Source organism: Oryzias latipes, chromosome 6 (genome assembly GCF_002234675.1).
Source record: "Oryzias latipes chromosome 6, ASM223467v1".
In the NCBI taxonomy this organism is placed as follows: Eukaryota; Metazoa; Chordata; class Actinopteri; order Beloniformes; family Adrianichthyidae; genus Oryzias; species Oryzias latipes.
In genome coordinates, this window is record NC_019864.2 from 22852350 (window position 1) to 22869592 (window position 17243).

Below are 17243 nucleotides of genomic sequence, written 5' to 3' on the forward strand. Positions count from 1 at the left end.
TTTCTTAAATAAGAAGAATGTTTTTGTGCTATTAGCATTGCCAATTTCTGTAGTTCTTTTTTGCTCCATCTGTAAATAATAATAATAATAATGTATTGAATTCTTCTGCATGTTTCCAGATGCTCAAAGCGCTAAATGTGCGCAAATACATTTACAAAACACTAGATACCCTTTAAAGTTTAATTGTGATTCTACATGGATGGACAGTGTTGGTTGCATGGTAATGTAGTAGTTAACACAGTGCCTTAATGTCAATGAGCTGCACTGCAAAGGTAGTGAAGGCTAGCTCTGTGACAGCAGGTTGTCACACCTTTATTGAAATAAAAAAGTGCATGTGTAAATTTATCCAGCGAGTCTCATCCAAAGTGTCAACATTAACCGCCTAACTCCATCTGCTCTGAGCTTAGCTTGTGGCTGTTTGCTACTTAATTTACTGTGACTTCATGTTCGTATCCAAACTGCTCTACCACAAATAAGACACATATAGATTAAAAGCAATAATAATAAAAAATAGACACAAAAGGGAAAGAAACAGAAAAAGTACTTTTTGTAAGTTACGTGTAAAGTTTTAATGTGTACTAAAATGTAGAAGCAATGTTAGAGAACAGAACAATTCAAGGATTGAGTTTTAGTATCTTCAAGAAGTCGTTATCTGTACTAAGAAAATTGATAGATGAATAGATGAATGGATGGAGTTCTCTTGAGGTCCACTGCAACTCTTCAACAAAGCTGAGATCTGGTATGGACCATGGAGTTTCTTGAAAATGTAATTTGAATTCATGTTGCTGCATTATTACCCCTTTCTTAGACAAAAACCTGCTGTTTACCATACAATTGTACAGTGCAATGCTGAGTTCATTCACTCAGAATCACTTACTGTAGTTTAATATAAGGAAGAAAATGAGCTAAATATTTGCTGTGCAGCTAAGGATTATCTTCTGTTGGTGGCAAAAAAATGAAAAGAAACTACAATGTTTTGTTTCGTTTTTTAAACTTTTTTCCACAGTAGAAGTTGTCTGTGTGCGAACAATAAATTGCGTAATTTGCATGCACAATTTCCTACCTCATCTTCCAGCTCTTTTGGTGAGACTTAGAATTGATTGTTGTTTTCGTTGATATTACATAAATGTGAAGTCATTGCTTCTGAATAAATTATATTCAAAGACGACAAAGAAGTTATTCTGGAATTATTTTGTCAACAATTTCTTTTTTTGAGTTATGCGTGTAAGAGTGTGATTGTATTTGTACATGATTTTGATAGTAGTTGTCGAATAATTTGATTGTATTTAGGAGTGTAAAGTGTTTTTATAGGACTATATTCTTTTTTGTTTGTGCTTGTGTGTTATGTCTTGTACAGCATCTCATTGGCAGCTTTCCTGTGTACACACATGAGTATGCGCACGTTTGTGTATCACTTAGAAGACATTCATGTGTGGCCTTTTGAACTTTTTTTCTGGCTTTTAAATACTTTTATAAATTATGGGTCAAAAATGACACCTTAGACAAATTTTGTACACTGCTGGTGTACAGCCCACTAGGAAACATAAACAAAAATAAAGTATCGCTTTGTGGTTTTTTAATGATGGAATCTCTCTAGGAAAGGTTACACATTTTCAAGTTGAAAAAAGGATTGGTTAAGGATTTTTTTTCCCAACTGAACATGGTAGTGGGTCACTATTTAACATGGGTTAAATAGAAAGTAACAACATGCCAAAACAGACTAGAATAGATTGGCATGACTAAACAATAATTCAGGATCATGCCATGTCCATTAAAACAAAAATGACCCCCAAAAATTTAAGTTTTATCACAGATATGCCTTGAATAAGAGAGGGCCATAGGGAGGCTCCTGATGAGAGAAAGATTTAAATCTGAAACTTTACAGTAGTAAGTCTGAACTGGAATAAAGTGGAACTGAAGTATGTAAAAAAAAAAAGGTCTTTTATTTTAGAGTCACATCGGCCCTTTGATGGATTTCCTGTTTAGTGGGAAACACTGAAGAAAAAGGAATGTCTGACGTGTCGTATTCTTTTATTTTTAAAAACTTTGAGCGAGCTTTTCTCTAATTTAACAATGAAGGGGGTGTATTTTATTTTAGTCATGGTGGGGACGCACATAGTATGTTTCCATGGCAACAACGCCTTCCCTGTCTTATGGCACAGACCGCTCCTTTATTTTTGCATGTAACTTTTAACATTGCTTTTATAAAAACAACACATTCTATAGTACACATTTTTTGGAGGTATTTAGAATCATGCTGCAAATGTCTATGTTTACATGACTTATGGTTAATAGGTTTGGGTGTATTTAGTAATAAAAACCCTTCTTGGAATAATATTTCTGATTACTTCAGAGGATAAAAACCACAGGGAAAATGAAACTTAAATTTAAATAAGGTAATGTATCAAACTGAAACAAATTAATTTACAATAAATGTAAATGAATTTTCTCCCTCACTGCAATTCTATGAAGATTACATTAACAGCAAATAGTAAGAAAGATAAAAAGCACATTTAGATGCAAATCACACTGGTTATGTCTGTTTCAGACCGTGTCTCTCTGTCTTCTAAACTAGAACACAGATTGTTGCAGGCTGTAAGATCTTACTGTAAAGCTGTTTCTTTTGTTGTTTTAAATGTCACTTTTGAAGTTAAACTGATGAAACTTGTGGGGATGAGGGAAAAGTGAAAAATGTGAAGCCAAAACAGGTTCAAAAAGGTAGATAAGGCAGAGGGGAATGACTGAGGCTGCCAGTGTGGCACAATGCACACTCCTGTTCAAGTCGAACCTGAATACTGCAGATTTCAGCCTGAAAATGAACTTACACCGCTGTACTTGAGTCATTCTTCAAATCCTCCGTGTGATGATGTGCTGTCTGCTCCTTATACAGGAGCTGCTGCGTTCTCTGGTTCTTAGTATCAAGTCGAACGCACAAGGCATTGACGTGGTGTGTAGTCCCAGTGATAGTTAAAAAAACAGGCATAAAAAAGGTAACAATTAAACCACGTGGTTTGCCGCTGGGTGTGAAAAAGCCACATCACACTATAGCTGGATCACATCAGATTGGCCACACGCCTATTGAAGTGTTTGCTGTCCTTCATTCTCATTTCTAGTCCTCCTTTCCACTCATGTTCACACCTCCTTATAAAAGCTAATAATGTATAGGTACTTTAACTGTAACCTATATGAGTAACACCATCCATGGGCAGCATAGTCAATAACTGTCAGGAGGAATGTTTCATCGCCTACACTTTCTCATATCACATTTGTGCTGCTCACTCATAACTTTCATCTCATGTCTTTCCAGCAGTGCATGGGACAACAGTGTCACCTATAGGGGAAGCAAAGAGGTACATATCAATTTCAGCCAGACTCGTAGACAATGATTAGGTGAGACTTTTTTTTAACAAGCATGTACAACATCTGTGTTGCAGGCTGATTAGTACAAAGGATGAGTGGAAAAAAAGCAGAAAATAGGACTCTTAGGGGTTTTTTTTCTTCCTGTTGTGGTTCTGATTGTTGTAATTACACAGTTATTGTTCTATGGCAGGAGGAAATGTAAAATCATAATTTAGGCAGAGAAATTGTCATTTGTATCCATAATTGACACTAATAAAGTGATTTTTCCTTCTGATCCCACGGATAACAGGCCAATCAAAAAGTGAAGTGTTGAAGATGACATTAGCAGGCATGATAAACTCTTGATGAAGGATGGGAGGCAAGTTGGACTGTAATGACATACTCCAGCTATTAAGCGCCTGTTCGTTAGAGCATTCAACCGTAGCCTTCCCTTGTCTTGCCTACATCTTTTGAGTGACAACATCGACTGCCTCTCCAGCCAAAGAGGAACGTCTGACCATGTTCTCCAATAAAAGATACATTTTTCACAGGACGGCTGTAAAGTCCCAAGCTTCTTTATGAATGGATGAGTAGTGCACTGTTATTGGACGTTGACAAAAAAATGTCCAGAAATAGATGGTCCTGTCTCTAAAGCAGGCATTTTGGTGACATTTCGTGTGTCTGGGAGGGTGCCTTCCTTGCCTCTTACGGTGTTGGTTGGCTGACTCCCATAGAGTGCAGCTGCAATGACAGACTTTGATCTCTTCCACTCTGTATCTTCCTTTTTTTTATTTTTTTTTCGCAGTGGACTTTTACATATGTCGACCCACATCCACTCTGAAAACGCAGAATGAAGAGCCATGAAATGAAATGCCAAATACCGGGGTTCTCTTCGTGACACAGCAAATAAAAAGTCAGGGTCGAGAAAGAACACTAAACACAAGAGCTGGGCCCAAAAGCGCTGAGCGTAATGAGAAGCGTGTGACTTCCATTTGCAGCTGATGGCCGTATTAATCTTCTCATGATAAGATTTGGTCATACATTCATATAGGGTCTGTGCCCAAGGTCCCTTATAACCTGATGGATGTATCTTACCTTTTAGTATGGGAATGGAAGGCTTGTGCAAAAAAAATAAAAATCACAAAATGGCAACAAATAAGCAGTAGATGGGCTGTCGAGAGGACTGAGGGCAATTTATCTGGAAGCCATGCAGGAAGGACAGTGGTACTGAATTTTACTATTAGGTCTGTGGCAATCTGGTGTGGATGGAGAGATGAGGTGAACTCTAAGAGATAATCATACTAACACTGACTTCCCTCATTACCTCTGAGCTGTGGGAAAGAGTCCAAGGCACACACACTCACTGTGAGTGAGAGCTTCTAGTCTGAATGGAGAAGCACAGTATGTTAAAGCCAGTGGACTAAGGGGAGGCTTTTAAAAGCCCATTCTAATGAAATCTGTGTATTTGGTGTTTTTAACATGCTCTTCTGGCTTTTTCTCATGATGTGGGACCTTGATATAGAAGATTAAGCTTAAAGTTGCTTTTATAAGTATTTCTTTATTCAAATCGGTATTTAGGAGGAGACACAAAATGCAGTTGGAAAAAGCTTGTAGATGTGATGTGGAGCCTGCAATGGCAAGCAACGAACTTTGTGCTCCGCTCCATTCCAATGTTTCCACTTATAGATGACTAGATTCATGTACGTCTTTGTTTTCCTCGTCTGAGCTGACATCAGGCTCAAAACGGCTGGAAAGCTCCAGTATTGCTTGCCATTTTTGTTGCACCAGGAGTGTTAGGTTGGGTGTTGTTAGGGATTGTAAGCTAGTAGGAAAAATTGTAGACAGATTGATGACAGGAAATAAAGGCGACTTACTCCACACCAAAAATCCCCGCCCTCAACTCAGAGGCGAATTTCTGATGAACTTCTGGCGCTCTGCAGAATCGATGTCCTAGAAAAGGACATTACTTTTAAATTATTGCCCAAAAATGGCATAATTATAAAAAAGAAAACACTGGGAACCCTTCAATGTAAGCCTACTCTGATAATAAAGTAGTCCAATTATTGTTTATTTTAATTTTCCTTGAATAATGAATTAACAAGCCTCATGAATGAAGGTAGATGATTATTTTGCTAGCTGATGAATAAACTGCCTTCATTTTTACAGTGTCAAATCATGTTTCCCAACTCAGCCGAAGAGGCTCTGAGAATAAACCTGCTATGCCTCATGCACAGGCTTCTCCCTTCGTCATGCCATCAAACAGCTCAGCTCTACTCAAGTTATCAACACTGTGCTGTTGGCGCCTCTGGTCCCAAAAGGCGTTGTCGCATCACAAAGCTCCGATCTAAGATGTTACAATTTACCTAAAAGTCTTAATTGGTGTAAGTCAAAAAATAGAATGCCTAACTATCTCTGATTATTGTCAATGCAAGGTAACACATGATAAGTGAATGAGTGCATGAACTTAGCAATGTTGATTTTTTTTTTTTTCTTTTTTTGGGATAAGTTTGTTTTGGAACAGATGAAGTTTCATCCAAAAAAAATTGTAAACTGGATTAAAATTCAAACAAGATTGAGAAAAGAGATTTAGAAAATCGGTGTCATATTTGGACAATTCTTTAGCTCAACAGCATATTATTTATAGCATTTGATCTTTTCCTATAAACAGAAAACATGGAAATGCCAAACTTTTGCTCAACAGTATTTCATAGGAACAAATCTGTGCTTTGGATGATGTGGACGCTGACAAAGAAAGCATTCAATCTGACCTGCTGTTTCCAGAGCGTATCATCGAGGGATGCTAAGCAGCCTTTGTTGGAGGCCAAGCTTTTTACTTAGACACCTGTGGATCACTGCATATCAACACAAGCTATTTTCTAGTCAGGTCAAAGTTAGATTGCTGCATGCTGCGGCACTTTATGGTCTTAAATAACACTAAAGCTCATTCCGCCCGATGATTGTGACCTCATTCACAGATTCAACACTGAGGGAGGTCACAAACATTAAGGTCACACACTGGAATTGTGCACATGTCGTCTAATGAAGATGTCGTTCTTTCAGGCACAAAAACATGTTTTCCATCCCATGCACATAAATTTTCCTCCCCAAACAAGCTAAGAAATATGGAATACAAGACATTTCCCCTTGTTATAAGTGGAAAATAATCAACCAATGGAACTAGTAAAATTTGTTTTGGTAAGATTTATTGAAATAAGTTGTGTGTTGCACTTTAAAGACAACATTTTCTCTAAAATGTTCTATAAATACCCATATTTAGGTACAGTACTCTGGTAATTCAAAATATTATCTCTTAATATAAGTGTGTATCGCTAAAAAAATTGTTTTCTATCTGTAAAGTAAAAAAATCCTTTTTAAGCACTACAACAGGCTAATCACCTCAGAATAAGACCTACACATTTAAATAATACTTAAAAATTATATCGAATAAAACTGTACAGTTTTGCTAAATCTCTTAAAATAAGGTGTTTTGCTCAAAAGTCGTTTTATATCACTAAATTCAGTATATTTACACACTTTTCCCCCAAAAAATGTCCTTTTTTAAGCACTGTAACAGCTCAATTAACCTTATTCCTAGCCCATAATTATCTAAAAATAAGTCTAGAATTGGACATTTCGGAATTTATGTCTCTCAAAAATTATGTCCAGTTTCCCTAAATCAAGCAAGTCTGTTTCTAAAAATAAGACCACTCACCATTCACAAGTAAAACTTAACTGCCTAAAAATATGTCAAATGAAATGTATTTTTTTTTTCATTAGAAATATTGCTTAAATGTCCAGTGCAGTTCCTGCATTTGTAGAAGAGCAAAAAAAAGCACAAACTACAAACCTGTCTGCATAAACTGTCAGCATTTTAGTCAAAAACGGCCTTGTGTAACATATTTCATGGAAATTCCGACTCAAAATGTTTTAAAAAGAAACCTATAAAATTCACTTCAAGCAACCTTGTTGTTTGTCTTTCTAGGTGTTTGTTTGCCAGAGCATATCTTCTTTAAAAGCTTTCGGTGAACTAACCAGCGAGGAAAAAAAAAAAAACCATCTTCATGAGTGTACGTGTATTTGTGTGTAGCACCTGTGCGTGGGTGTGTATTATGCAAATACCACTGGTATGAATGTACAGTAAGGCAATGGGAGCTGGATAAGGAAGTTATCAGGATAAAAACCCCATTGTGGTGGGGCAGCACCTGTAGTGTCTGCGTTCATATGTTGATTCAACGGACTGGAGAGCAAGAAGACTCGTCTTGTTTCACTTCACTACTAGCACTGCTGCACTGCGCGGTTGGAAACTCCAAAAACTCTATTGATCTGTTCAGCTTTATCCCTAAAGGATCTACAACAGACTTCAGTCAGGTCCGGGGGGATCCCAAACTTCTGGTGTGGTAAGTTGGCATCCTGGCACAGAAGAAGCAGCAGAGTGACGGAAGACCTAGACAACTCCTAAATTTATTCTTGATTTACTTAATAGCACTTATCATTTCTACAAATAATCGTAAAACTGAACTGTTGGTAGCACACAAAAACTAAAACTTTAAGCTTCAGGTGTACTACATTTTTACCAACATTTTGTTTTGGATTAACTCTGGAAGATTTCTCTCACAGTTCTGCATGAAAATGTAGGAAATGATTTACCTTTACCTTTAAATTTCAAACATCTTAATGGAAGATGGCAGATAAATAAATAAAAAAATGCATCATTATACAGGTTAGTTCAATTAATAGAGTTTTCTGCTTGGAGAAAATAAGTAAAACGACAAAAGCAAAACCTTAAAGTTTACGTTGAAACCGAGGATAAGGCTGTGCCTGCACTGAAAATGAAACCAGAAGATTTTGGCAAGATGCCATCTGACAAACAAGATCTTCTATCTCTTTACGTGAAGACCAAAAGTGTGTATTTAACTATTTAACTCCAGACTTTTGCTTTAAAGGAATTTGGTTTTGTTCAAATACATACTTAAATGAATAAAAAAAAAACTAACCCTGCTTCCCCACCTGCTTTAGAAAACGTGATGTTCTTTAGTTCACTTTGCAAACTGTCAACATGATTGCATCTGGCACCAATTTCTTCTGTAAGCAAGTTGCTGCAAAACTGGTTTGCCAAAGAAGTAAGAAGCTCCGTTGTCGTAAAAGGGCTTCAAAAGGTTGACCTGATAATTTAAGAGCTTGAGAATGTAATTTTCACAACTTACCAATAAAGTGAAGTCACAGATAGAAACATTTAATAATAAACTATGTAGGGCATGTTGCTTGGTTATATGGACTCAGATGAGAAGCGAACTGCTAGTTAACTATTACTTAAAGATAAGCCACTGAATGTGTTTTATTGTACCAATTTAAAAAAAATATATATATTGTTACTAAGTTAAGAAGGCTGAAGTGTGTATTAATAATTAATAGCTGCTGAGAAATGGTCATTGTAAATTTCTGATTAAATGAATTGGATTTGCTGTACTCTGTCTTTATGGAAGTTCTGGATTAAATAATAACTAAGATGTGAACTGTAAAAATTTTGCAGGCGATTATTTATTACTAAAACATTTGTTTAACATCTCTTTTAAGAATAAATTTACTTCCTATTTTTCATGACTTACGTTTTCAATTTATACTTAGAACTAAATTACTGGTTAATTATACTTTGGTTCTATGTGTGACTAATTCCCCAAGATTTAAATAAATAATATCTAATTGCTACCTTGATTTATTTTTGCTTTTCATTTGTATTATTTTTTTTAATCTTTTTAAATCACCTTCCATGTGTCTAAGTTAAAGCTTTTGGAAAGGCTTATTAGCATAACAATCTGCAATATTTAGCAACTTATGTTAACTATGTTAACACTTTTTGGCATATAACATTTTAACAAGTTCCGAGCAAAGTGTGCACAAAAAGTTTCTGGGAGCAATCTGGAATACTGCGCAGTGAAGTAGTTTTATTATGTTTTAAAATAAGTCACTGATTACGTTAAGCTTCACTATCTTATGAGCATAAAAGTCAAAGGTTTGCACACCTTTCCCTTTCTCTTAGAAGCCCTTGAAAAATGTTCACACTCCTTCAGGATATTTCACACCCTATTAATGTTGACTGTAAAGCAATTGTTTCTCACAACATTTTCACACAAAAAAAAGTTTTAAAAAAAATTGAAATTGAACTGTGTTTAAAAACAAAACCCTTAAAACTTATTTTTTACCCATAAACCATCAAAGTCTGGTACTTTGGACATCCACTTGCAAAACGTCAAAGCAGCTAAAAGTCAAAAAAACCTGATTTACATAGGATGCAAATAATCTGTCATTATGTGTAGAAATATGTTTTCTAATTTACTTTTCACATGAATACAAGATCATTAATAAAACATAAAAATAGATGTAAACAACATTTTTTAATCTTTATTATTTTTTCGCGTATATTTTCCAAAGTGAAGCAGTCCATCATGCATTTGGAAAAGAAACTGATTAAACTCGTGTGTTTTCTCTATGTTCATAAGCAAATGAGACATCTAAAGCATCAAACTTAACAGACCTGTTTGTCTAAACGGTAACTTTTTGCATCGTTCCTGCAACAAGAAAAACAAATAGAATTCACACCATTCAATTTTTTAAGAACGTTTTATCTGTCACTTCAGAGCTGACCATTTTCTTGGGAAAGTTCACCGTTAAAGTTAATTCTTTTTATTTCGGGGTCTTTTTTTAAAGGTTTGTATGGATTTTTAACAAAAAGTGAACTCCTCTGAACATCCTCTGTCTTTAGGGTATCACTCTTCTCCATCAGGTTTCTGCCAAAAATGGGTTCCTCTGCTAGAATAAATTCTATCTAAAGCAATATCTAAGGCGCTGTTTATTTTGTCAATGGGGAAAATAGGAGATGACGCCATATTTTTATTAGATTATCTTAAATAAACTAGGCCAGCCAACAAGGCAGTCAGACACGTGGTCTAGTGCATAAAAAGATGTATTACTATTATATTGTGTGCTCTAGTGATGACGAACTTGTTTTTGTCAAAAAACTATTTCTTATCATGTGTTTCTGCAATGAAGTCCCAAGTAAATGGCTTTCCAATGCTTAAACTTTTGTCATTGTAGTGCAACAACAGTTTTTAAAATGTCCTTATGGTGCAATGTGTGTAATTTTGTGTAATACCACAAAACAGACAATTAACATTTTTTCAGAGAAGGTTTTAGTTTTTTTTTCTGTTTTGTGTGTTTTAGATAGTTTATCTATCTAAATGCATAAAACGTATTTCATTTTAACACATTAATTCTGACCTCGCTGATCTGCTTCCTCAGTGTCTGGGCCATGTTACATCAGAGCGCAGGAGCTGCAGCATGAGTATCACTTCCTCTTCCACCCTGGACAGCCAGCTGACCACAGTCTGGAGCCCAACTCATTCTTATCCTGATGGTGAGCTGGACACAAAAACCCAAATCCTCCACTTTCTAGGTTTATTTGTGCTGTTCTTAGCAAAAAAAAACATTCTGTGAAGCTCAAACGGTTGAAGAAAACACGGTATGATGTTCTGCTAAAGGATTTTGATTAATCTCCCTTTAGCTATCTGACTCAAAACTGGAATAGATAGTGATAATTGCTTAGCAATGATCTGTTGCTCATTTGTGTTCAAAGCTCTGAACCATGAATTCTGGCAGTGAAACAAAAGCTCTTTCACTAAAATTTCTCCTAGATTAATCATTGACACATTCCTTTGTGGAATTTTTTTTTTTTCCCATCAGTTTAATCTTTACTCCAAAGCCTAAATACGTCAATCCTCTAAACAAACCTTTTACTTTCTTTTTAAAAAACAACTACTGATGTGTCTCTTCAGGGCCGTTGGTCATGTCTGGATATCCAAGTCGCACGTGGCAACATGAGTCTCAGCCTCAGTTCTGGAGCAAGTTTCAGGTGTGGGAGTGGCTGCAGCAGGTCATGGACATACACCAGATCGATGCCTCCAGCATTCCCTTACAAAATTTTGACATGGATGGCCATCAGCTCTGCAGCCTGAGCTACCAAGATTTCCTACGTGCAGCAGGCAGCGTGGGACCAATCCTCTTCCACAGCATCACCGAGCTCAAGTGGAGCGGTACGTCTGTGAGGCCAACTGCGCCATGTGGGGCCTTAAAGAGGGATGATTAGTCCCTCTGGAAGAAAAGCTAGATGATTGCATGTGGAAAAGTTTCCATTAGTTGTTACTGAGTTCAGAGCTGGACAGGGGGCTGGGAACAAGGCTGCATGAGGCTGTATAAGTAAAAGGGAACTTTAAGGAAAAATATTTAATTGGTTTGTTGTTTTTTTTATTGGGAAGAATTCCCCAGGAAAAAACAAAGGTAGAGCTGGGAAATACAAGTTTCATCTGTGGTTTTCAGAAAAAATAAAACCAATAAATAAACACCGTATTTTTGGAACTAATCAAGATTACAATCAAACGGTTGCATCTCCTGCCTGAATGACAGCAGCTCAGTGGATGAAAACTGTTGTGGAACATTGGAAACCCCTACCAAACTGGATTTGGTCACTGGGCATTACAGCCATAAAACCTCTGATGATTGATTCCTTCTAAAACCAGAACCAGATCCTTTCATTTTACCAAAATGTTTACAAATTCTTGTTTTAGTGGAACCAGTTGTTAAAATAATCCTGCATTTTTCGGTATAAGTACCAAATTTGGCATGGTTGTCGCTGACGGGCCACTGTTTCATAACAGCATGTTTTTCACAAGGAAATTCAAGATTTTAATATTTTTTAATATGCATTTTGTGCATTATCTGCCCAAGATGTCGAGTCTAGGGCAAATAGAAATCAAATATTTGGGAAACAATAGAGTAAATGGCTGTTATATTTAAAAATGGCTGCCATTTTGGATTTTTCCTGTAGTAAATGTGCTTTTCTGAAAAAGGAGATCCTAAGGTAGGCCTACAACCATGACAGATTTGGTGTTTGTACCAAAAAAGGCCTGATTTGTCTGGTATATCGACCCAACCAGCTCCACTAGTTGTCCTCAGGGTAAAGAGACACTTTGCAATTATACTCTCTAAATATAAAACTATGTGCAAGAAATCAACTTTCACATCACATCATACCTCACCTACCCCCCCCTCCCCTTCTCTCACACAGGCCAGTGCCATGTGGATATTGGGCAGCTAGAACTGAAACCAGCAGGTGAGAAACAATTTTTCTATTTAAAGCAGCTGAATGTGTTCTTTAAAAAAAACTTACATTCATGTCCTTTATAGCAGATTTTTCGCCATTTCCCGATGTCAGTTATCCAGCTGGAGGTATTATAAATATTTAAACTGCATGTTTTTTTTCTTCATATTTTGCCCTTAATGTTTAGACTATTTTTATCTCTTATCATTTCAGAGATCTATGAACCCTCTGTTAACACACTTGCGCCTGATGCCACTCCCGTCTCTTCTAGTCCTGGTATCCATTTCCTTTTATTATCACAATAAAACATATGTTAAACATCATACATGATAAGTAAGAGTTGACTTTTTTATTTTGTTTTTCTCCCAGACATCAAACGTTCCTTTAGTCGAGGTCATCAGGTCAAAAAACACAGTAAGTGATGGAAACAAGTCGATGCAAAATGCCAATAATCACTTTTATTGATTCTGATGCAACTACCTGTTTAATTGGTTTTTTTTTCCCCAAAGACCCAAGAGGGACCCATTTATGGGAATTCATCAGAGACATTCTGCTGAATCCAGAGCGAAACCCAGGGCTGATTAAGTGGGAGGATCGGACAGAGGGGGTTTTTCGCTTCCTCAAGTCAGAAGCAGTGGCACAGCTGTGGGGGAAAAAGAAAAATAACAGCAGCATGACCTACGAGAAGCTCAGTCGTGCTATGAGGTAAGCTACGTCAATAGCGCAGACAACAAAAACCTCAGGCGGATGTGCTCATACGCAGGAAAATGAGTTTTATAGTGAACTCACATCAAACATGTCAGCATTTCCAGGACACAGAAAAATGTAAATTGGAAAAAAAAAAAAAAAGAACTAAATAAAATATGATGGAAACAATATTTTACATGCACTCATACATTTGGACCAAGTTTCCTTAAATAAGTTTCCTGGTTAGCAAACCGAAATCACTTTGACCACTTAGTTTGTTAAAACATAAAATAATTCCAACTTTTGCATTTTGTCTCTTTTTTTAACAAATTTTTGTCATCAGTAAACTGTTTTTTTTATGATAAATATGCACCTTTGGAGATGATTGTAAGGTCTTAGGCCTGCTTTTAACTCCCCAAACAGCTTTTCTTTGATAAAGGGGCCTATATTATGCTATTAAACAGCCTCTCAGAGTAAACCATTTCCATATATATGACAATATATTACCTTTGGCACACTAAAGAACCTTTTTCTTTTTCTATACGATTCAATCTCTAAGGCACCACCTTTCGCTCTGTGTGGGTGCCGCCCATTTCATGACGTCTGCCTAAAGTTGTGCAAATAAAAGAAAGTGTTTTAGCTGATCCCCGCTTGCTCCGAGGAAAAAGTTGGTGTGTGTGTTAGCCTGGGGGCGGTGCTGGCAGTGCAGACTCTTCCTGGAAGGGGCTGTTCCTCACTTTGTTTCGTCAAAATATGAGAACTCACTCGTTTTCGTGTGTTGGGAGGGGCTGGTTCTCAGAGAGAAGGTTTTTAGAGGAAAATACTTAGAAATGCATTATAGATCAAAATACCGCTTTGGGGTTGTTCTTGGTAAGGAATAAACATTATAATACACTTAAAGGCTCAAAGTTGATTTTTTTTTTTTGCATGATATAGGCCGTTTAAACTGAGACATTTTAAAAATGTTGTTGAATTTAACAATTAATTTGTACAGCAAAAAAAGCATTTCACCCTGATACACATTGCGTAGTTCTGTTGTGTTCAAAGCTCTACCTCAAAAAGGATTTTTATTCAGCCACCTGTGGACAAGTTTTCCAGCCCATACAAGCAAAAATCCATTACAGTTCATGTTGCCCAAGAAAGAAGCAGGAATGACCTTTTGTAACAGAAGAGAAAATAAAATTCATTCCGGTTTGGTGTCTCAGTTTGGCAAAGTAAACCTGAGTCACAACCTCGGTGGAATTACTGACTTGGATCGCCTGGGGTGCCTCACAGAAACTAGAAAAAAAGAATCCAAGAAGCAGTTACATTTACTGAATGTATATTAAAAAAAAAAAGTTTATAACTCTGAACCTCAACCAAGATAGTTGGCATGAGAAATGCTCCTGAAATTATCTAGAAAGAAATTGTCGAGTTCTTGCAACTGTCTTTCGTTTGTGCTTTGATTTGCAAAAACGTCTTTAATTTGGGTTTTATTTTTTCTATTGCAGATACTATTACAAAAGGGAAATCCTAGAACGGGTAGATGGGCGCAGGCTGGTTTACAAGTTCGGAAGAAATGCAAGAGGATGGAGGGAGACGGAGAAGTGACAATTTCATTAATTTATATTTTCTATGCCCACATGCATAAACAGGATATTTTATTGTTATTCAGCATTTTTTATATCTAGATGTGTTCAAACTGTTTACAAAAGTTTCATTGCTTTTTCTTTCTCCGGCTTGTGTTGACTCTCTTCTGACATTGTTTATTTGTAATCTTATTACCAGTTAAATATGAGTTGCCTGTTTACATAGAATATACCTGAAGAAAAAGGATGGCAAACCTGCCTGACTGTTTTATGAAAGAAGCAGACACTCTTTGGTCCCAAAGGAGCACATGTTGAAGTCAAAGCACATGTGGCAAACCCATGTATGTGTTTTTGGCACTGATACTGTGAAGTGTCTTTTTGGGATAGATGTGGATCACAAATACATTTTTCTAAGGAAAAATGATTTATATTTTAGGCTAGACTAAAATTTGTTGTTTTCTGATTTCAGACTTTGCATTTTAAGCTGTAAAAAAAATTTGTACTTTTCTTTTTTCTTTTTTTTTTTTACATTTGTAACAAATAAAGCTTTTGGTTGTTTTTATTACATGAAGCTTGTTTTTAACGGTTGAACATATCAATGTATGTGAAAGAGATTTCCGTCAGGACTTGTGTTTTCAGGCTGCCATGAAAGTTGCAGCAATTCCTTTTAACTTGAACAATGTTGACTGTCAGTGAGTTGCAGCTTCAAACCCCAGCTTTAAATCTTGTTTGTACCAAAAGCTGTTCTGAGTTTGACTTTGAAGAGCCACGGGCTTTCAGATAGGGCAGGTTGTTTCTGTTTTATCCTGACAGTGAAATGCCAGGCAGTTAATTGCTTGTGGGTGTGTGCCTTAGCAGCAGAGCTGGTTCCTGTGGGCAGCCAACAAAATGATTGAGCCACGATGGCCAACCAGATAAAACTGGGTTGATAAAAGCCTCCTTTCTTTATTCTGTGTTCTCAAACAAATTTACAGCTAATCTTTGCTTTGATTTATCTGACCATGCGACTCTTCTTTACATATTGTGGCATTCATGGACAATGGATTCTGACATTATCTTTTTCCAAAGCCATTGTCACATATAATCATAGTGCAGGCCGAAGAAAACTGTCATTTTGTTAATTAGCATTAAACCTCTATATAAGACAAGCCCTGATGCATTTTCTGAGCAATAAAAAGAGAATTTCTTTGCTGGAAAACATGTTTGATTAGAGAAATACACCATAAGGAGTCACTGAATTAAAGAAAATTGCTTCAGCACAGACAATCGAAGCAGCAGCTGCTGAGGACTGGATTGAAATCATAGTTACTGATTATCGTGTTGTCGCAGAACATGAAGCAAATGAGCGATTCAGATTCAAGTGCACATGCATCACATTCATATTGTTTAGAGTTTTTGTCGTTATATAGAGCAGACATGCTTTGTTTTTGATGCTACACCAAACAGACGTGACAAAGCGGGTGCAGTGTGGTCTGCCGACTTCATTTGCATTTTTGGGAAACGATAAAACGACCTTAAAAAGCACGGCAAAGACAGCACAACACGATGCAGGATTTACAAAAACAAAAGGACAATGTTACAGTGCTGATAGATAAAGAAAACAGCTTGGGGCTTGTAAGAGATCGCATTTTAGCAGTATGAAAAAACCAGGCTGCATGGAATCTCCTAGTGCAATTATTTTTAACAGTTACACTCAAGAGTGTAGATCACACTTATACAGGTATCAGTATCCTAATCTAGAGAATAAAAAACATCATCGTGATTCCCGCCATCTGATTTGGTGTTGAAGTGCTTGAGGCTTTCTTCCGAAAAACACGGATTTTGACTCAGTGTCTGCTTCATGTAGCTCATGCAGGAGGATAAACATCGTTAAGTGAAAACCAAAAACCTTACTTTATTTTTAATGCTGTAGGTTGCACCGGATTGTAAAGCACATTGTAGTTTCAAAATAACATCATATATACGATGTACCACACTTGAAGGCGCATTAACCCTATGCTATCTTAGATGACCCCACACTTACACGTGTTATCTGTACCATGACAAAGGTGGATAAAGGTGGAAAGATTTCATGTAATCCATGGACACCAGTGAGGTTCACAAATCATTGAAGAAAAAAGGTTCAGTGCACTGTCTAGTGGGTCTAAATGACCCAACTCCCAACGTTAAAGTGCCTAGGATAGCACAAGGGTTAAGCGGAAACAAAGAGTCAGAAATAAGTCCTTCAGTCAGTCCGACTTTATTAACTGCATATACAGTAATTCTGGTACTTGTTTGTAACATGCTACACATTAGACGTGTTGCTATATTTACAACCAAACTTGTTTGCAAGTTTGCAATAGCAGACCAACGTTTCGACAGAGCGACATGTTGCTCTCAAAGTCGATTTCACATCAGTAACCAGAATTAATTCATACAGAAAGTGCTCTGGTTTATAGGGCCCACCTTTGCTTTTTGTAAAAAAAAGATTAGGCTTTTAATGCACTTTTTGGCGCGGA

General features: G+C 36.7%; 1 protein-coding gene across 2 annotated transcripts; it reads left to right on the forward strand.

Moving 5' to 3' along the window:
* Window positions 1-7430: 7430 nt before the first annotated feature.
* ehf (ETS homologous factor) lies at window positions 7431-16516 on the forward strand. 2 transcript variants are annotated; one of them, XM_011476303.3, is made up of 9 exons: window positions 7431-7736; window positions 10636-10750; window positions 11169-11426; window positions 12458-12502; window positions 12580-12618; window positions 12704-12766; window positions 12860-12904; window positions 13000-13195; window positions 14668-16516. In XM_011476303.3, the coding sequence occupies exons 2-9, from the start codon at window positions 10675-10677 to the stop codon at window positions 14765-14767; spliced, it is 822 nt and encodes a 273-aa protein (XP_011474605.1). In that variant the 5' UTR covers window positions 7431-7736; window positions 10636-10674; the 3' UTR covers window positions 14768-16516. The 2 variants fall into 2 exon arrangements, with proteins under 2 accessions (XP_011474605.1, XP_004069776.1); XM_004069728.4 differs by having other exon boundaries at window positions 7432-7736; window positions 12577-12618.
* Window positions 16517-17243: the final 727 nt, after the last annotated feature.